This window comes from Oculina patagonica, chromosome 13 (genome assembly GCF_052425735.1).
Source record: "Oculina patagonica isolate OP01 chromosome 13, crgOcupat, whole genome shotgun sequence".
In the NCBI taxonomy this organism is placed as follows: domain Eukaryota; kingdom Metazoa; phylum Cnidaria; class Anthozoa; order Scleractinia; family Oculinidae; genus Oculina; species Oculina patagonica.
Genome location: NC_135770.1, coordinates 18,174,737 through 18,195,528, shown reverse-complemented (window position 1 = coordinate 18,195,528; position 20,792 = coordinate 18,174,737). Strand labels below are relative to the sequence as shown.

The 20,792-nt window shown below is 38.6% G+C and overlaps 2 protein-coding genes across 2 annotated transcripts in view; both read right to left on the bottom strand.

The window, feature by feature from the left end:
• Positions 1-536: 536 nt before the first annotated feature.
• Positions 537-2,405, bottom strand: LOC144634415 (uncharacterized). The gene is made up of 3 exons (XM_078493366.1): positions 2,236-2,405; positions 1,587-1,655; positions 537-1,366 (listed from the first exon to the last, which is right to left on the bottom strand). The coding sequence occupies exons 1-3, from the start codon at positions 2,278-2,280 to the stop codon at positions 680-682; spliced, it is 801 nt and encodes a 266-aa protein (XP_078349492.1). The 5' UTR covers positions 2,281-2,405; the 3' UTR covers positions 537-679.
• A 3,209-nt stretch (positions 2,406-5,614) lies between these two features.
• The window catches only part of LOC144634535 (uncharacterized), a 37,958-nt gene continuing 22,780 nt past the window's right edge, over positions 5,615-20,792 (bottom strand). Inside the window, exons 12-30 of the mRNA XM_078493512.1 lie at positions 19,955-20,100; positions 19,285-19,626; positions 18,428-18,528; positions 17,978-18,070; positions 17,209-17,726; positions 16,305-16,523; positions 15,752-16,078; positions 14,609-14,863; positions 13,871-14,070; positions 13,213-13,546; positions 12,350-12,475; positions 11,860-11,982; positions 11,247-11,372; positions 10,383-10,505; positions 10,011-10,136; positions 9,405-9,523; positions 8,592-8,695; positions 7,824-8,204; positions 5,615-6,472 (exon numbers count right to left, since the gene is read on the bottom strand). Coding sequence (XP_078349638.1) covers positions 6,310-6,472; positions 7,824-8,204; positions 8,592-8,695; positions 9,405-9,523; positions 10,011-10,136; positions 10,383-10,505; positions 11,247-11,372; positions 11,860-11,982; positions 12,350-12,475; positions 13,213-13,546; positions 13,871-14,070; positions 14,609-14,863; positions 15,752-16,078; positions 16,305-16,523; positions 17,209-17,726; positions 17,978-18,070; positions 18,428-18,528; positions 19,285-19,626; positions 19,955-20,100 — 3,926 coding nt within the window. The 3' untranslated portion in view covers positions 5,615-6,309. The remainder of the gene's footprint in view (positions 6,473-7,823; positions 8,205-8,591; positions 8,696-9,404; positions 9,524-10,010; positions 10,137-10,382; positions 10,506-11,246; positions 11,373-11,859; positions 11,983-12,349; positions 12,476-13,212; positions 13,547-13,870; positions 14,071-14,608; positions 14,864-15,751; positions 16,079-16,304; positions 16,524-17,208; positions 17,727-17,977; positions 18,071-18,427; positions 18,529-19,284; positions 19,627-19,954; positions 20,101-20,792) is intronic.

Genomic DNA, 20,792 nt, shown 5'->3' with positions numbered 1-20,792 from the left:
ATTGCTGCATTCAGTGTGAGTACTTTCATTTCTCCGCTTCTTGGCCAGAAGTCATACGACCTCAATTACTTATTTTGGCGCCGAAAGAAACTGCCATGCATGTCTTGGAGTGTGCAATGGCTGATAATGACAATAAGTAGTTTTCATGCTTCAGTGTTTTTTTTTTTTTTTCAAACGTTAAGATGCTTGTTTTAGGGTACTGCATGTTCGTTACTGAAACTTCGCTACCTTGAAACTTATAGGAACCTGAAATAGATGTGTTGTTGAACTTCCTTTGGAGAAAATGATCTAGAATGGAAAATTGCATGTCCAAAAAGAGAGTATGAGTTGTTTCAACTATCGATCTTGCCAAAACAAGAAACGCGGATAGATAAAATTGCAGAAGGAGAAATTGAATTGGTAAGCCAAAGATTTTTTTGGTTTACCAGCTTTTGAAAAGAACACTTGATTGAAGAATTGAAAATTGCATTTAATTTTCCAGAGTTTCATATCACCCTTCTTTCTTCATCTTAATACAACGGAATCAAATTGACACATTGATTTATTTCTTGACACGTTTATTAAGAAATCTGTCAAAGGCTACATGTGCCATCGCTATTTCTAAATCAACGTTACATGAAAACACTTCAGTGCTGTGACCTGCTGCTTGTTTTGCTCTTTTGATCTTTTAAACGTCAGCTTACAAATGAGCTCCGAACCACCACTGAGTGGTGGAATGTGGCCCCTCTGTGCAGCGGAACTTCGGGTTGATGGACCCATGATAGCCAAAGTTGTCTTCGCTTGACACCGAGCCAGATCTTGCATCGAACTGGCAGCCGGAATGACTGCTGTCGATATGCAAGGTGTAGCTGTTAGCAACCTGCCAGAAGCGTGCTGTCAGATGCATGCCCATGTGCCCGCGGATGTTGACGTATTCCACTTTCATGCACTTCCCGGACCCGAGAAAGTCGACTATGTTGAAGTCTTTGAAGTTGCCACGCACGTAGTCTCTGTAATCGACGCCATGGGTTGGATAGCTGCATGTTGCTCGCCAGTGAGTGGAATGGCTTTGCAGTGACCTCATTCGTGCCAGACTTAAACGGTAGAGTTTCCAATAAAGGGCATTCTCGTTTACTGGAGAGTTGTACTTGAAGGGAATCTTCAGGAATGCGGGCAGCTTACGATACATGTTAGCCCACGACATCACTAGGGTCCAGGCTGTACCAGGCTCGGACTTCAGATCACAGTAAGCAGGGTAACTATTACCAGCATTGTCGTAAAGTTTGTAGATGCCACATTTTGAGGCGCCTCGCGACAGATAATCAACGCAGGAGGTAGGACGGAATGTGTCCTGTGGTTGATTCTTTGGTTTAGGGCAGTTATCTCCCTAAAATAAATATGAACCAATTTAATCATTATGGCGAATTTATTATCATGTTTCTCTGTGTTCATTTACAGTTATTTTCTTTTCATTTTACTCCATTTTACAACTACTAATCCCGTATGCGACTTCTGACTTCGATGCAATGCATGCATGGTGAATTAAATTGGTTAAGCAAAGAGCAGTCACTTTTAAGAAAAGTTGCAAACAGATAAAAGAATCTTACCTTGCATCCCACAGTAACAACGTTAAAGCCACGTTTTTTCCGACTCTGATCAACAGCAGCTGCATTTGCCTAGAAAAGGACAGCAAATCGTTAGTTTTGTAAACGCCTTTGGCTCGCTCCAATTAATGAAGCTTGTTTACAGTTTAGTTATGCTAGTTACGACCATTCCATTATTTTTTGTTTTTCTTCTCGCATTGCACTAGTTACAGTAACTAACAAGTCTAACACACGTACTGACGAAAGCTTTGAAGTTCTGGGTCTCACGAACTATCCAATGTGAGCCTTGCCCGATACGAATATTTGGTGGCCTTTATGAGAGGATTGAAGAAAATTAATGGGAATCAAACGGCTTACTGGGTGAACAAACTAGAAGCGGTAGAGTAGCGAACGCCTTGAGAATGCATACAAATTTGTGTAATGGCAATCTAAAAATCTGTGAGCGCTTGAAGCGTGAAAGAAGCCTTAGTTCCAGTCAAATTTAGGATAACGACATTCATTCACGTCCATTTTCGGTCATATAACGTTATTTTCCCTCTCCTTTACGAGACCTTGCCACGTTTTTACCGCTCTTCAAGTACTTGGAATCTCCTACACTCACTGGCCAAAACAGAAGCTCGTGTTATGAAGGATGTGGTCACAACTCACTTACCAGTGAAATGATGCAACTTAAAACAGCGATCATTTTAAACGCCATAGTCGTCTTAGCGATGTAAAGCGGTATAGGTTAAAAAAAAAAACTCCTTGGTTCGTCGAGGACAAAAAATCTGTTCAACAAGCGCTCCAACTGTTCTCGGGGAATGCGTACGTGTACAAAGGAATTAAACAAATCTAAAACAAGAAACCGTTTTACACAAAACACGTTCCCCATATGATTGAAGGACAACACAAAAGAGCTATCAGTCAAAACTGTACTGCGCTATGGATAACAAGACATTTTTAATTATATTTCTTGAAGTTTATTGGGGACAGTTTTAAACAACAGAAAGGTATACGGCGCATGTCTTAAGGTACGAATTTATTTTATCTTCTTTATGAATAAATCTTTTTTGGCAGAAAAACGTTTGCAGGAAATTCGCAGGTTGCGTGTGCAATCTTCTGAAAGGCTTTTCATCACTTTAAACACATACCTCGTCTGTTCCATTTTTTTTCGGTTTACTTGTTATTATTCTACTAACAAAATTAACCACTGAAATAATGTAAGAGATAGTTGCGCGGTACACTTTATCACACGCTTGTCATCGGCTCCAGGTAAACGCTTTTGCTCAAAATGAGTGTTGAACGAATTTTTGGACCGATAACGTTGATACGAAGAATGTGTTGTAATAGTTTTCGGTGGAAACTAACGGCGAGTTATGAGCGGATCGGAATGAACATCACGTTATTATTTATGCGATGACCCCTGTGAACGTGTGTCATTAGATGAACAAATACGGACACAGAATAAACATTGGATGAACGTATCATGAAATATTTAAATACCCTTCAGTGGTCTTAAATCTTGCTCTGATCAGTAAACGGCTCGCATCTCAATCTTGACCTGGTTGTCTTAAACGCCCGTGTCAAAGAATGAGGTGGTAAAAAGTCCGGCTGGGATATAAATCTTATTGCCAATGTTCTCTCTTTTCAGAAACTTGGAAAAAAAAATTCAGCACTGTGATTTGCCAAGATATCATGGTGTTTATTTTACTCTTGGAAAAGGCTAATATTTGTATCTGGGAGCAAAATGATTTTAGTGTCAACTAAAGTAAACCTAGACAGCGTACATTCGCATAACGAGTCAGTGTAATCAACCTCGATCAAAACAAAGCGATTCATTTACGTCTGATTCGTGCATTAAAAAAAACAGAGCCACTATCAATGGAACCCAGTGACTTTACCTTCACACATGAGGTTATCTCTGGTTTACAAAACGAGCGACATTCAGTGTACTTTTTTACCAGAATAGGCTGCTTAAACAAACTATTCGCTTTGTTTCTGAATGAGAAACTTGTGAACAAAACATGTTGCAAAAGTAAACAAAAGTAAAACATGGTGTAACACCAAATGAATAAATTTCTCACTAACCTTGTTCTGGCCTTTGAAATGTGCTTCAACACAAAATTTCTGCTCATTTATTGCAACTGATTAATCATTATGGTGTAAAAAAATGCCAGTTAAACAGTCGTGTTATATCAGTTGTACAGGCAGTTGTTATGTACACTGCCTTTTTTGTACTCATCTGCATCATTTCGAATGAGTGGACGTGTGAACTAAGCACAAAGAAAACAGTGACAAGATAAACATGTAACAGTAGTGTCGCTCTAGATACTTGTTATAAAGGACACAACAAAATGATTACCATGCTTTAAAATTTAGCATTTCGGTGAGGTACAAGTCTCACATTTCAGGATACTAGTCCTTTCTTATTTTTTATCTTATCTTCGACTCTTCATAACATTTAAAGACGGAAACTTCAATTGAACCACATCGACTAGTTTTGTCTTATCCCTTCATTGGGGTTTTCATTCCATTTCATTAAGGCCATATTCTATTTAGTTCGGCAGGCGTTATTGCTTGTTGGATTTCTCGAATTCTGTTGGTTAAGAGCTTGGTTGAAATTGTTGAAAAAGATTGGCAGCGACCCGGCGCTAGTTAATATTACTGGCATCATTTCAATTCAGTTGTCAGTAATTAAAGCAAATCGAGGCATCAGTTCAGACCCAAACATTATATCCACTAAAGTGCTACAAAAATGAAAGTTTTGTATCCTTTTTTATTCACTTAATGTGTAATTTCAAACATGCTAATAATCATGGCAAAGTTTTTTTAATATTAACAGAAAAAGCTTTTTTTATACTGCCTGCTAAAATCGGCTTTTTGGAGCCAAACAGCGACCTAAGCGACCTTGTGACGTCAGCAGTTGTATACATGTCGGAAAGCACGGTAGATTCTCCCTTGTTTTCACTATATTGATTACTCGCATTTTCGTAATCTACTGCTTTTTGTTCAGATGTACAAAAAAAACCTTCAACAGATGTCTCACGAACTTTTTTTTCTTAAAATGAGTGCAACCACAGGGGTCCCATAAAAGTGATGTGGCTGTTTGTATGTTGAGAATATCGACTTATTCTTACGACTTATTGTCGTAAGAATAATGCAAGTAATGTCTACATTTGGGACAAAATAAATGTAAATCTACCTACCTATATAATTATATATTTCTTCGTCTCTGCGGCTCAAAATTTTAGCGATTTGAAGGGTCTGAGTTGTTACTACGTGTTCCTTTATCACGTGTACTGACAGTCAACCTCAAAGGGGTCACTCAGTTAACAGAAATATGTGCTGGTCGATACCTCAAGACGCATTACATATTTAATAACAATTTTAATGTGGTGAAGATTCTTGTTTTCTCGAATCTTTACTGGTGAAGACTAGGGAAAGTTTTAAATCGAACATGGCGTCCAAGTAGACAAACAGTGCTTGTATGATAAAAACAACCCCGCAAAGCAGCTAGTGGGAAGCAAAATCTCCGAGCACAAAAACAAATGGATAAAGAGTCTAACAATCGACCCAGTTTCTCACTCGGAAATACGCTTGACTTCAGGTAGATCCCGAAATTTTCGCTTAACCGTTTTCGTCTCCTCGTGCGTATACTGTGCTATCAAAAAGGAGTGCATTCCTTAAAAAAAAATGGGTAAAAAAATAAAAATCCTAAATTTTGCCGGGGCAAATATAAGACAAAAATTATGAAGTAAAAATATTCAATTGGCTAATATAATAATTGCATTGAAGCATAAAATAACCGTGAAAAGAAGGTTGAGCATACTAAGAAAAGGATTCAAACAAATGTGTTGCCTTGTTCACCCCTAACCATATTACATTCGTATTTAATTCGTATTACAATATAACATCGATAACAACCAATAGGTGGCTATTTACAATACGTAAGGGATATCAAAGAACGGCTCAAACCTTGTTTTAAACTAAGGGTAACTTGTTTCGGACTGAAACTAAAAGTCGTCTGTTAGAGTGATTTAAGAGGTAACAAATCAAAAATGCAAATTTTTATTCTAAGCAATGAGTAGATTTCTTAATGAAACACACTTTTACCACAATAAATCACACACAAACTTATACATTATCTTTGGAAAGCTATCTTAAAATCAATATAACATTTTAATTAAGCTTTCAAATCATTTCCTTTATATTGGTTTTACGTATGGTCTCTGACGAAACCCTATACTGATACCGAAAATAAGCGGTATGATTTTAACACATATTATAATAGCACGCAAAAACCAAAACTATCAAACCTTTATAACCATTTTAATCAAACCGTAAAGATAAAATAAACCTGCTGTTTGTGCCCATGACTTTAGATCTAGTCAATGATATTTAAAAGCATTCCTTTGGAGTTGGCAGAATGCTTCAAACCAGATTTTAAAAAACGCGTAAAGCCAACTCATGTGTAAACGCAACTAGGGCCAACTAAGTGTGAACTAACGAATACAAACACAAATCAGTCTTTGGCTGGTAAATATGTGTAAACAAAGCAAACGCAGATACAAATACTTGGAAACTACCAACTGCAAACGTAGAGAGTCACTTTACCTTGTTCGACTCAAAGACTAAACTTCAAAGCAATAACTTCTACAGCATCAATTCCTACTTAGCCACACACCACTAACTACAACCCAAACAACGTAAGGAAAAACAGTCCTGTGGTCATCCAAAGATGCTACTTTTAGTAAGCATCTTCATCACTATTTATGACTTGCTCGTTGGTAAAGCCTGGACCTTCTTCAAAGTGATCTTCGAAACATTTCCCAACTTTCTCCAACTCTACGGTTTCATCATTCTTATCAGCAACCTCTCCTTCTTTCAAAACGCGCCTTGAACTGCAGCACCTAACACAAAAGTAAGCACAAAAGTCTGAGAAATAACAGTTCACTGCAGCCTTCACTCCAAATAAGTATTTACTTTAACCCTATTCAGACCGGGGGGGGGGGCTTTTGAGGCCCGCGCTGACTTTGAGATTTAACCAAACGCTGCTAAACTTTCTGAGTTTTCCTAAAATTTATCTGGCAACAATTTGGTAGGGTTGTATGATGTGTCAGGAACTTGACATCACCGTGGCAACGGCACTTTGACAGGCATGTTTTCCCAAATTTGTAATTTTTGTAATTATTTTTACATTTTTACGGGTTTAAAGCACATTTTTATTGATTTTGAGTACTTTGCAGTGAGTTTGGGTGGTTTTCTGGCATTTTGGAAAAAATTTGAAATCCAAGATGGCGGATCCAAGATGGCGGCTGTTTTGACATCATGATGTAATTGTCACGTGATGTGACGTCACCATCCCACGTGACGTATACCAAAAGAAAGAGTTTCGAACATACAATACATCCTATAAGTTTCATGGTGATTGCTTTAATATTCTGGAAGTTACATAGGGCCCCCCCCCCCCCCCCCCCCCCCCGGTCTGAGAAGGTCAAAAAAAGCCCGGTCTGAATAGGGTTAATATAAGAATTTTCTGATCGTTTATTTGGCTAAGAAGAAATGAATCATTCTTTGGACGTGTACATCGTTGTTAAATGCATCGAATCTTTACAACGGCCAGCCTTGGCAGACTGTAGAGAAGTAGCTAGTGTAGGAAGGTTCAATAACAGAAGAATGCATGGCTCGAGCAATAGAGTGATAGCGGTTAAACAGAGGTTGCATTTCAAGTTACTGAAACTTTCATAGTGATACGTCTTTTATCAAGTGTATTATCCGTAGCTTTGTTCTCTCAGCCAATAAAACAGAGAAAGTGGGAAACAATTTTATTTTTACAATTTAGTATCCGCCAAGTGGAAGTTTAGATTCCAATATAATAAATCTTAATTTAGCCTTCCGTGAAATGTACGATCACTTCAATTTCTTTGTTGTAATCCGACTTCTGATAGCCAAAAGCATTCTAGCTTCTCGAAATATCACTGTTACGTCATTTAGTCAACTAATAACAGAAGTACCAAGTGCATGTAATAACAACTTCAATACGGATTTACTTCTATTTGTTTTTTGTTTTTCTCGTTTTGTTTGCGTTACTCTTATAATTGACAGCCTGAAAACACGTTACAAAATAATAAAAACTTCCGTTAGCGGACACTCAAGCTCAAGTCCGTCAGTTTCTGCGGACGTTTATGTTCAAGGGGTTCTTGGTATTGTTAAGATTACCATATTTTTCCTTAGAGTCGTTAGGCAATAACGGAGACTTACTTGCGGGAGATAAGAACAGAGAGTATGATGACAAAAATGAGTCCAACTACTGCGCCTCCAATGATGAAATAAATCTCTTTCGTTTTCCCAAGATGAGCGGGTGGAGTCGCAGTGGAGCTGCTCTCTGTGGTAGCGTCGACATAAGCAACCTTTATGTTTATTATAGTGACGTTCAGGGTGTTCTCCAATTTTTCACGAGATTCACTGATGACAGTTAGTAGTATGTTCTTGTTCAGTGTGGAGCTGGAGTCAGTAGCCACTCCAGGAGGAAGCTGGACATAAAACGCCACGCGAATTCGCAAGGGATGACCGTATTGTTTTGGATATCCTGGAAGAAGGTGAACTTGATCTGACGTAAACAGGATGTAGTCTAACGCTCTCCTGAAAACCAAACAAAATGTGTTTTCGGTTTGTTTTCATATTTTACTCGGATTAACAAAGTGACCGTACATTGTATTTATAAGGTTGGCTTAACCGACTGAGTATTTTCTCAGCCTGAAATAAAGTGGCTGTAATAACAACGTGACAGCATAAAAGCGTTGGCCATTCCGTTACACGGTACAAAATCTTTACCAGAGTGATTACTTTCTATCACAAAGGTTTAGTAAACTTAGATAGGTATCTTGGAATTGGTAAAGGATATTTTTATCACCTTCTTACGCTGTTCAATACTAAGCAACAACAACTGAGATAAGTCAGAAGTTGCAATAATAATAAAAAACTAAATTGAGTCATGATTGATTGACAGTACTGTTTTAAATTACAAACCTTTGTCGGTTCCTTGTAGTGAAACAACCTTCAGTCTTTGCACAGAACGTAGTAACTGAATCTGCAACAGCTCCTTTGAAATCTTGCTCTCTGGGTAGGTTCCACTAAACAAATGGCAAAGAGATGAAAAAATCCGTCATGAAATATCAATTGTAAACGCTGTATCAATCTTTGTCTCACGCTCAAGCATACTTGACAGCTTTTTACTGCGCAAGAACAAAAAAAGAAAACTCCACAAAGTAATAATTAAATCGACAGAAATCTGGCTTTTTCGCCAAAAAAAACTGTACACATACGAACCGTTTCCCTTGTTTTATTGAAAACTTATGAGAAAAGGCTATTTTCCCGACATCCCCGAGCCATTCTCACCGTCATTCATGCGCAAAAAATTGCTCTGTGGTCGAAATTGACTTGATTAAGTTGTGCATTTGCCAAAAATTAAATTAAGTCTAGCAAACTTATAGAAGGTTTGTTTGCATGGCTGTATGGCAAAAGTTGCCATGGATGCATGCAAACACCAACATTTGAATGCAATGTTTGAGGCATGCAGGCTTCAAGGTGATTTGAAACAATGCAACCAACCGATCTTCTAAGCCACCACAAACATTTGGGAGTGGTCCTATATTTTAGACCAAACCTGCTCAAAAGCCATACCCTTTAGGACCATACAAACGCGGGCATTTTCTAAAGGGAATTAAATCCCTTCCCAATCCGGTGGCCGCAAAGGTCATCTGATGGTCTCGAATAACCTTTTCGTCTTGAAACGTTTTTTTTTTTTTCAGTATCAGTATTAGTTCAGTATATTGACAATACCTGAGCAGTGCCGAGCCCTTCCAAAGTAATGATGACCGCCTGAAGTTTTTCCTCGGTAGACGGCTTTTTTGGTATCGGTGCTGGTGGTGGAGGCGGCGGTTTCTCATCTTTGTCGAGACCTTTAGAGAGAACAAACAGATACAGTTTTACTATATAAAGTAGTTTGACAACAACATAGAAGTATGCGAAACGCTGGGAAACTGATCAGTAATATAAAGCCGTGCTTGATTTACGTCCGGCCTCAAGAGTCCTCATGGGCTCGATGAGGATGAGTGAGTGAGTGTGCTTGATTTACGTACATTTTGTATATTCCGTAGTTATAGAGGGGAGGGAGATCTTCTGTGACATTTTAGTTTTAGGGATGTATGACATGAGACCAAACGCACGTCGATACTTCTGTGTTTTTAGTTAGCAAGGAGTTTGCCTTCAAACTTCAACTTCAAGCTGGACTGAAAGCAAAATTCCAGTATTCCCTGTTATCTCTTTGATTCTTTTTTACTCTCACTTATATTCTGTGCCGAACAATGAATTGAATTCTTGTTAATCCGTCCATTCGTCCATTAACGCCACTTTTGACTGTAATTAAAACTTTGTCAAAGCTCTCACCTTTACACGTGTTATTTATCCAATACAGTCCATCTTCGCATTTACATTTGTAAGAACCTTGAGTGTTCTCACAGCGCTGTGATGGATCCGGACATTTAAACGTCCATTCCAAGCACTCATCGATGTCTAAACCAAAAACGAGAGCGTTATTTCAAAACTTGAAGAATACATTGTCCTTTCTTTTTCATGGTTACTACTTATTGCGATTGGGTGAAAAAATATTCAGTAAAGAAAGCACTCTATAGATGGCAAAATGTTATGGGTAGCTGGTGTTTTACCAAAGCAAGTATTTCAGTTTACCTCTGATAAAGGTGCAATGCAATTATTAGCTCTTGTACTGTTAGCTCGATTTTTTTTCAATCAAAAACCTACCTATGCATGTGACGTTATCAGTGTCCAGTCTAAAGCCGTCCACACATGAACATAAATAGCTTCCTTTTGTGTTGCTGCATTTCTGATTACACTGGTTTTCACCCGCTGCACATTCATCGACATCTGAAGGAAACCATAACACAAATGTAACTTTATAATTTATTTATCACTTCTTGATATTCACAGTCCTCAAAGATGTAAAATTTTACAATAATTTGTTGCGATACAAAGACAATGTCAAACAGAAATAACCTCAAGTAGTGTGATCCTGACATCATATCGATGCTATAGGCATTGCGCGCACGGTCACCGCGTTGTAACAAGAAGCCCTCTTTGGGCATAATAAGCAATTGAGTTAGGTACGTAAATGATGAGGGTTGTAGGTCGGGACACACTAGCCGACAAGTCACAGCGACAGGTCTCTGCGACAAGTCGCTCCGTGTGTACTACTTCAAAACAAGTCGCTGCGACAAGGCGCATGTTCGTTGCACACAAAGCGAATTTTGAAGAGTGTGAATGTGACTAGTTTTCCAATTCAATATGGCGAAAATGCATGACGCTCTCTCATTGGTTAAGTTATATTTTGTCGCAGCGACTTGTCGCAGAAGTGTGCACACGCTGCGACAACGATGCTTTCGCGAATTGTGTCGCTGCGATCAGTTGCACGAATTTAATCTGGTTTGAATTCGTGCGACTGATCGCAGCAACAAAATTGTGTCGCAGCGACAAAGATTGTCGCAGAAATGCAGTACCACGAGGCAACATGTTGCAGCAACTTGTCGCCTAGTGTGTCCCGACCTTAATATCTATTTACGACATCATGGCTACGTGTAGGCGTGTATCACCTACTAAATCCAAACGCACCTGTACATGTTTTTCCATCATCCGCGAGATGGTAACCACGTCTACACGCACACGTTTGAATATTGTTTGAGCTGAGAAAGCAGATGTGCTGACAGTCGTGTTTACCGTCCTGACATGGAGAGTCCGCTGTAATAATAAAGACCATCGATCAGTAAAATTTTTCAAAAACTGTTCCCTAATCTTTTGCCTGAACGCGTATTTTCTTGTAGGCTTTGCCACAAAAATTATTCAAAATTATATGTTTAGCGTCCAAAATAAGCTGCTTTACAAAGTTCAATTATGTAACTATGAAACATTTTGTTACTTTCGGTAACCGCAAATATGACTGACTGACTGACTGACTGACTGACTGACTGACTGACTGACTGACGGACGGACGAACGGACGGATTGACTGCGTAGTGGGGTGGATGATTAATTGGTTGGTTGGACAGTAATAAAAAATGTGTAAGCAACTCGTGGTTCCGACTCCTGTTTGTTTTGGTTCCTAAGCTCATCTACTTGACCGTCTATGATCGGTATTCGACCCATTAGTTGGCAAAATAACAATGATAGTTTCATCAGAAGTTGCACTAAAGCGAATAATTTAGAAAGAATGTCTACTCAATACTTACGTATGCAGTTCTTTGGGTTTGCAGGATCCACCTTGAAGAAATCGTTACAACTGCAGTTGTATCCACCGTGATAGTTTTTACACTTGTGCATGCAGTCACTTACAGGGATGCACTCGTTAACGTCTAAAAGTGAGGAAACAAACGTAATTTCAACGCTGTGACAGTGCAGTGTTTGAATGGTAGGGTTAATTGGGTTGTAATTAGGTGGGAGCTGTTTATAGCCTTAATAGGCTACAAACACGGCTGTGAAAGGGAGAAGGAATTCAGCAGAAAAAAAGTAAATAATTAAAGAACTGAAGTAACTAAAAATTGTATTTCCTTCCTTTCTCTTTCTTGTTTACGAGTTAGTTCGTTAAAGTCTTTTTACATTACATTGGGGTTCTATAAGAAAATTACCGAGGATAAAGTAGGTGTTTGATTTCTGTTTTGTAACGTTTCAGTGAGGTTTTCTGTTATATAAACAATACCCAAAATATAAGCTAACACCTACCATCGCAAGTGCGCTGGTCGATATTCAGTCGATACCCTTGGTAGCAATCACATGTGAACGAGCCTGGTGTGTTAATACAGAGTTGTTTGCATCCACCGGAATCACCTTCTAAACACTCATCAAAATCTACAAAAATTGTATCGCACAAATAAAGATACGAGAGCTAATAAAAGGTAGCATTTGTGGTATCTTCAAAAAGAAATTCCCAATCCTAAAATTTTGCTTTTACTAAAAGCATCAGAACTGCTAGATGAACTATTCCGCAATAACGTATATATAACAAAATGCAAATAGTCCGACTTCCCTTTGTCGTGCTTTAATAAGTGAAGAAGAGTGTCCAACAGGTATAATAGTTTAAAGAGATTTCAGGGTGTACAACTTATGTTTTATACGGCAATCAACATATATCAGAAATTAAAAGGAACAACAACATTTATACACATGTCTAAATAATGACTGACGTGCACCAATGAGTGCCATCGAACCACGTCAATTAAAAGTCCGCTTGCAGGAGGTCAACAACAATAGAAATTTCAAACCAGGCCATTAACCCTAGAAGTGGTCGCGGTCATTAACAAGAGGTAAGGATACAAGCAGAAAGAAATACATACAGATTAGCCTACGGTGCTATTGTAACACTCAAAGGATATGGGAACGAATAAACACAATTTACAAACATATTAAGAGGATGACCTCCATGATTTGTCAAAGTTATGTTCGTTATCTAACACAAGAGCTATTTATAAAGATCTATTATGATGCTCGAAATTTCTTTTAATAAAACCGAAGCAAAGATGATGTTTGATGAAATAAGATAAAGCTAAAGAAGCATTTTTCACTACATAAAAAAATATGTATAATACCTCGACATTTGGAGCCATCTCCAGTGAAACCACTGGGGCAAGGTCCACATTTATAACCAGAAATGTTTGCTGGAGGGGGAAGATCCACACATGACACGCCAGGGTAGCACGGGTTAAGATTTGCTTCACACGCATCCAGATCACTTTCGCAAAATTCCCCTGTATAACCATTCAAACATTCACACTGAAGTATATTCATCTTGGGTTGAGTTGAGTTTCTGTTGTTTGTGGAAGGATAGCACAGACCGTTGTTATGGCAAGCACATAAGTTGACGATTGGCCTTAAAAATGCTGTTGCTCCCTCGCTGTCTTTTACCACAAATTCTATTTGAATCTACGAAAACAAATGTTCTTTTAGCTTAGGTTTATACAAATCGAAAAGAGAATCTTGTCAAGCACTGATGAAAATGGGAACATCGCGCTTTAACAAAAAAAAAGTGCGGTAACCCAATACCAAAACATCAACCAACGGAACTACATTGTTAGCTAACCTTGTTTAATAACACCTTTTTTGCTTAAACCTGCATCCATAACTTCATGTCTCGACATGTCTTCTCAAGAGTGCCATTATCCCCCAACCAGCTGCGGTTTTTACGAGGCTCAAGAACGCAAAACGAAAATCAAAACAATACAAAACTGAATTTCATTGTGTTCCTACCTGCTCTTTAGTTCCATTCCACTTAATTGTTACAGAGTTGGAAGTGTTTAACAAAATAGCGTCAGACGGCAAAACACCGATGAGAGAGAAGCTCAGAGTGTCGTTGTTGGGGTCTTCAGCAACCACAGTGACACTGACACTCTGGTTCACGGTGACGTTGATTTGTGAAAGATCTGTGACGATCCGTGGAGGGTAGTTCTCTGTAAATAAAAGGGTACATCTAATTCACCTACACGCCGAATGAGGTAGCTTGGACAGGTAAGTAGGAAGCAGAACAGGTTGGTAGGTAGGAAGGTAGGTAGGTAGGTAGGTAGGTAGGTAGGTAGGTAGGTAGGTAGGTAGGTAGGTAGGTAGGTAGGTAAGTAGGTAGGTAGGTACGTAGGTAGGTAGGTAGGTAGGTAGGTAGGTAGGTAGGTAGGTTGGTTTAATTTGTTGGTAGCTAGGTAGTTAGTTAGCTAGGTAGCTAGGTAGATAGATAGGTAAGAGGTAGGTAGGTAGGTAGTTATAGGTAGGTAGTTTAATACTCGTCATCAGATAGGATGTCTGAGGCTTAAAAGTTCACTAATTCTGTATGTTAAGGCTCTAAGTTTTTTTTTTTTTTGGCGTATTGAAAATCAATCAGTCCTGCATTTCGGCTAGCTTTGTCGTAGTTTGGAGACAACAAGAAGAGCTATATAGCGTTTTCGTGCAACTGGCCGTCAAACGATAATAAACACTTAGCCAAAAGTAAATACATACTAAGAGAAGATGATTCCTTTTCCAGAGTGGAAGACACAGCCTTGGTGCTTGCTCCTAAGGAAACATCCTTTGTTGAAGCGGAGTCGAAGAGACAGTTTATATCTCCTTGACAGGCTTTCTCTGCTTCTTCACGTAATGTGTCGTTTGCGAATGTCAGATCTTCCAGAAACATGGGGACAAAAGATGCATTTGCAAATGTTGCCACACTTTCCCCTGGTTTGTATGTAAAAAGTGTAGTTTTGTTGTCCACTTGCCCTGAAAGAGAGAAAATGCACGTCAATGTTAATACTAAAAAGACCAAGTGATAAATGATCGTCGCAGTAAATTTCCAATTTAAGCAATTGGAATAAAGAAGCCTGAAAAAAATTCAGGGCTTCAACGGGATTCGAACCCGTGACCTCCGCGATACCGGTGCGATGCTCTACCAACTGAGCTATTGAAGCCACACATTGGGAGCGAGGTCAATTGTGAGTTCATATTTTACCCGTGAGAGAAGTGAAATGACGTAATGTATATGAAATGATTCATATATGAACTGCGGATGTATATGAAAGTGATAAATAATCGTCGCAGTGAATTTCCAATTTTTAAATTAATTTTTAAATAAAGAAGCCTGAAAAAAATTCAGGGCTTCAACGGGATTGCTTAAAAGCAATCCCGTTGAAGCCCTGAATTTTTTCAGGCTTCTTTATTCCAATTGCTTAAATTGGAAATTCACTGCGGAAACGGAATCAGGGGTACGGATTTAAAGAAAACAGAGCCCCTTGTTTTGTTTGCTTTAAATGGGTATCCTGGCACTATACGAGACTGGTATCGACTTCAAAGTCATTGTTATAAGTTATCGATACTGATTTCATTTATTTATTTTTCTTTCCAAAACTCGGCTGCATAAATCTCGACAAGGCTGAAATGTGACATATTACATAATTTTACATAAGGACGTTTGTATAAAGTTTTAGCAAAATCGTCCTTCATTTTTAAAACTGCCCTGGTCTTTCAGCTCTTAAAGCTCGAACCACAGCGGATCACTTTATGTAATAGGCTAAATATGAAGTACATTGGGGGAGGGCTCTGAGATCTTTTACTATCACCGGAAAATTACTTACAATGATGAACATATGATAAATAAGAAATGAGACTTACAAAGAAGACCGAAATTATAATGGATGTCCTTGCTGGTTGCGTTTGAAAGCAAAATTGTGCCATCAGGGGTCAAAAAGTCGTCCTCTGGATCGTCATTCCATGTTCCAAGCAGACCTTTCGTTTGGTTTTTGAAACTCCTCGGTGCCGCGAGCACAACTGAAAGTGCCCCTGATACCACTTTAACTGTAACTGATATCCCGGATGGGAAAACCATTAAAAAGGAATCGTTCTTTGGTCTGGCAACAGCAACTGAACCGTTTAGTGTAACAGATTCATTTGTAAGGCTCGTGTAATTAAAGAACTCCCCGTCAATCAGCACGCTCAACCCTGTTAATAAAATTAAACACAAAACACAATAGTAGGTTGTAGTAAGCTACAGTGTTTACATACGTATAAGTAAAAAAAAAAAAACGATACACTACAAAGTAATAAGGCCATCACCTTAGTTAACAAAGCCTGTCGAAAAGCACAGTCTCTTTTTAGAACGATTGTCTTTTATCACTGTACGCAAATGATAGAGAAAATTTAAAAAAATAAACGGAGAACCACTGACCTTCATCTTCCAATTCCACCTGGACAACACTTGTATTGTTTTCCTTCGCAGCTGCAGCAGAAAATACCGTTGCTGTTCCATCGCCTTTAGCTAGTTTTGTCCGAGCCTGTAACTTAAAACTCCCACCCCGAGCATTTGCCATGACATATTCACCAAGACCATTAAAGGTGTAGTTTTTACCGTCAAGAGTGACAAAATGAGGGTCACCCCACAGCCAACCTTTAATATAAAAATAATGATAAAAGAAATTCATTGGTAATTTACATGTTATTTGCAAGTGATAAAAAAGGCAGAATATTTGGAAGGCAAGAAAAAATCTAAATATTCTTTTAAATTATTTTAAATTTAAATACATGCTCAATATCATTTTGTATAAAATTGGGCAGCAAAATAATTTTGGACAGATTACTCCCTCCTTTATATAAGACCTGATTAACCACCGTTACAACTTTTGCAACTTTTTCCTCTATTCTCTTTAAAGGTAAAGTTAGTATCTGAAAACAACCCCGCACACATTTACCCAAAATAATTGTTAGAAGAATTAGGTATTTTCAATTTTTTCTTGTTTTCCGTTTTAGTTTTAGAATTAAAACAGTGACTTTTGCTACGCCTTTCGTATAACTTATGACTCACCACTTTCAAATATTATATTATATGTGGTCTTCGGTTCCATACATACCGTTTTAAATAATTGTGGTCACGGTATTTCCTACGGGAATGATCGGCCAAGCTTGAAAAATTTAGAATTTGTAATAAAAACTCCAAAGAAATATCTCATTCACTGGGGTAAAGAAACAAGATTACAATATGTCGAACAAGTACCGTTCTATTTATCTTTAAGGAGGCGCTTGAATCGCCCTCCTAAACACGTTATTCCAGTAAAAAAATATATGAAAACTCTTACTCCATTCTGGCACCACATAATTTCCACAGTCATCAGAGGGACGTCTTTTGTAATATAAATCACACATGTCCGTGTTTACACAACACTTCTGATAACCCAGTACATCGCTAGAGTCGTGTTTGGCCCTCCACTTCTGCGTTAGCTTGTGATATCTATGCGCAGAACCTCCTCCAGGATTTCCTATAAGCAGTGCACCCCAGCTGTCCCAGTCAGATGAATAACAACATTCCTGACCCCATCCGTCTGTGGAAGGGAACTGAGCGTAGCCACACATTCGTGGCCAGTCTCTCCAGTTCACAGTGAACCTCTCGTCCCACCAAGCTTGTCGAAAGCTACATGGACAAGGCTCAAGGTATTCAGTATAAAAACGAGGATCTGGTTGCGCTTTGAACCATTTTATACACTCCTGCCTTGCGTTGCGTTTTCCAAGAGAGTTCTCAAGCCTGAAAAACCATTTTCCAACCATGTCGGTGTTGCCTCTTATTCCATCGATGGTGTCTATGTTGACAGTACCAGACCTTTAGTCGAGAAAACCGAAATAAAAAAGATTATTAAAGAAGAATTCGCAAAAAGTTGCAAACACTGTCATATCTCTCTCAAGTTCCCACAAACGCACCGTTATCTGCCCGTTGCACCGCGAAGGCGACCGAGTGGGCCATATAAACAAATGCCATCACTTTTACTCTCACTTGCTCTTACAGAAGGAGAAACAATGCAATCAATGTCATCTGGGTCAATGTATGTAGACTGAATTACGACAGCAACGTACCGTTTCATATTATATTTGTTTTCTTGCTTGTCTCCAGCATTCCAGCCAACCACAGGTAGACCACGCGAGTTGTAGTAATATTTGTAGTACTTTCTGCAAAATAGTACTTGCTATTTTGAAAACTGTGATACGATAAATGTATGATATGTGCTCGATTTTCTGTGGATATTATTAGCAACAGAATTCATATTATCTCTTAGATAGTACCCGTGCTGTGACCGGTCATTTCAGTGGTTTTATGCTACGTATGATACGGTCCGTTTTTTGGCAGCTAGGGATATAATAAACATTTTATTTACCCCGTTTGTCTGTTTTCTGTAACTATATTGATGTTTGTTCCTTGTTTTTTATTTGGATTTATGGGCCGCATCCTTCTCGCCCTGTCTCCCTTCTGTAGACTATTAACCAAGATCAGTGTTACAGTTGCTCACTCGACTAACAGCTACATACCTTTGTGTTGGAGCTGACCACTGTAAACCATTGCTGGGGTAATTATACATCGCGAAGGAATAGACGCCGTCCGTGATCAAAACCAACTGAAATGTGTTTCCCTAAAGATTCAATGTAATGCCAATTTTAACACACATTTCGAGCTAAAGCTAGCCTTAGTAATCGAACGTCTTTTATCGCCCACTACTTTGCTTGACTGGGATTCGACACAAAGTCTGTCATGCTGATTACGAACCTCTATAATAACTCATATAGTTCATTTTGATTGACTTTGTCGGTTTGACATTTTTCTCAGATCTAGACTTCTCTTTAGTTGGCAAGAACAGAAAAGACCTTTTCAAAACGTATACACGCTAGAGAACAGTAGACGAAGACGGAAAGGAATAGTAAAAGAACATAATTTTCTCGACAAGCCTTCTAGTCTACATGCCGTAATCCCTAAACTATGTTTATATGAGATAATTTGATAAACATGTTTAGCTCTAAAAAAGATCGAGAGCTACAATGTAACACTTTATAGTTTTATAATGGTATAAAGGCGTTTCTAAAACACTAGAAATAAGTACAGTCAACTCTTTCTATAACGGACACCTTCGGGACCATCATATGGTGTTCGTAATAGAGAAAGTCCGTAGTAGCGAGAGTTATTTTCAATAATTCTAATTCGCCAGGACCTCAACTCCTGTCCTTAATAACGGGGTGTCCGTAATAGAGAGGTGTCCGCAAGGCGGAAATTGACTGTTACCCTTAAACGAATTTCAAGTTGAACATACCTGGTTGGGAATTTCAGTTTATTTGATAATATACTAACAGGAAAAAAAAAAAAATAAAACGTGACTCTCTTCTCTAACTCTTACCATTTGTGCCATGCTTGTTGGGTACTGATAGGGTCTCAAGTTTACCCATGTTATCACAAGCATCCAGGATGCTTTGAAGTCGGTCGGCAAGGGTTTTGATTGGAGCTTTTTGACATCTGATGTGGCCATATTTAACATTTGAAGGGAACTTGGGTCGAAATCTGAATATGTATGATAGTAGACTTTGGACACGCCATAACTCACGAAAGAGTAGTGCGTATCAGTCAAACTCCAATACGGTGCCAACATGGCCTCTTTTTTCAGCCACCAGCGTTGTCCGAAGTTATATGGCCACCAAGGGAGCCATTGTGAATCAAAGAGCAACACTCCGTTTCGACAGATCTTTAAGAAAGAAGGCAGTTTGATTAGTGCATTGTTAATATTATACTGAGAAACATTTTGCTTGAATGGCAACCTTTAACTGTTTTGCTCTTTGGCTCTTTGAGGCCTCTTTGGCCATGCATATGAAACACATTTTTGTTCCTGGTTAGCGGTCATTTCTTCATTTACGCAGCGAAACAAAGGGGTTAAGCTTGGGTATATCAGAAAGGAATCCAGGACCGGTGCGTTGAAAGACCAGCTACCAATTGTCTTCTTGTCGCGTATGCAGCTACATTTTTATCGATATCTGCTCAATTCCGAATAACATGATAATAGATTGTATACATACGTAAACTTGGTGGTGACGTTTTCTAAAGAATTGCATGCCGTCGTCCGGGATGTTGATTTTAAAGCATCGCCACGAATATTCGTCGGTGTTTGGAACTACAGAATCCCCAGATGTAGGTCCATAGGGATACATCAGTCTTATTGGTACTGTTTAAAAAAATAATAATAACCCATGTAATAACTACTGAAGCTATCAATTGAGATAATAAGCTATTTAACAATTATCCTGCTAAATCGCGCGGAATATCGCCTGATGCTTAGCCGACGAGGCCGTAGGCCGAGTCGGCTAAAATCAGACGATATTCCACAAGATTGAGCAGTATATTTTTTTTTTATTATTATTCAACAATTTGTCAACAGAACACATTTTGCAAAAAGAAAAAGTGTAATTATGCAGCGCGTTACAAGACTTTGGACGAATCTTCTCAGCCTACGTATATCGTAGGATATCTGTTATGTACGGATGACAGATAACACTAGCATTTTGACCATAATTATATGGGAAGCGCACGCATTTGTTGAATAATAAAATAAATTATACTACCTCGTTTCTAGTATCATTTTTAAGTCAATAAGGACAAGAGAATTTGACAACAGATTGTAGTATCTTTGCAAAATGAGCGAGATAATGCCTTACGGCTGTAAGGCTTTGGTTGAATAGGGGGCTTTAAATTAAGTACCATAACCTAATGGCAATAAGGTTGTTATAGAAAAAGGAAAAAGAATTAGGCCTAATTAGGCCTAATTATCTCGGTCTGTTCTCTCGCTTTACCTAAGCAGACTTGATTTGAGAATATCTAATTTGCTCAGAAATAACCGCCCAAAGTTAAAAATAAAGT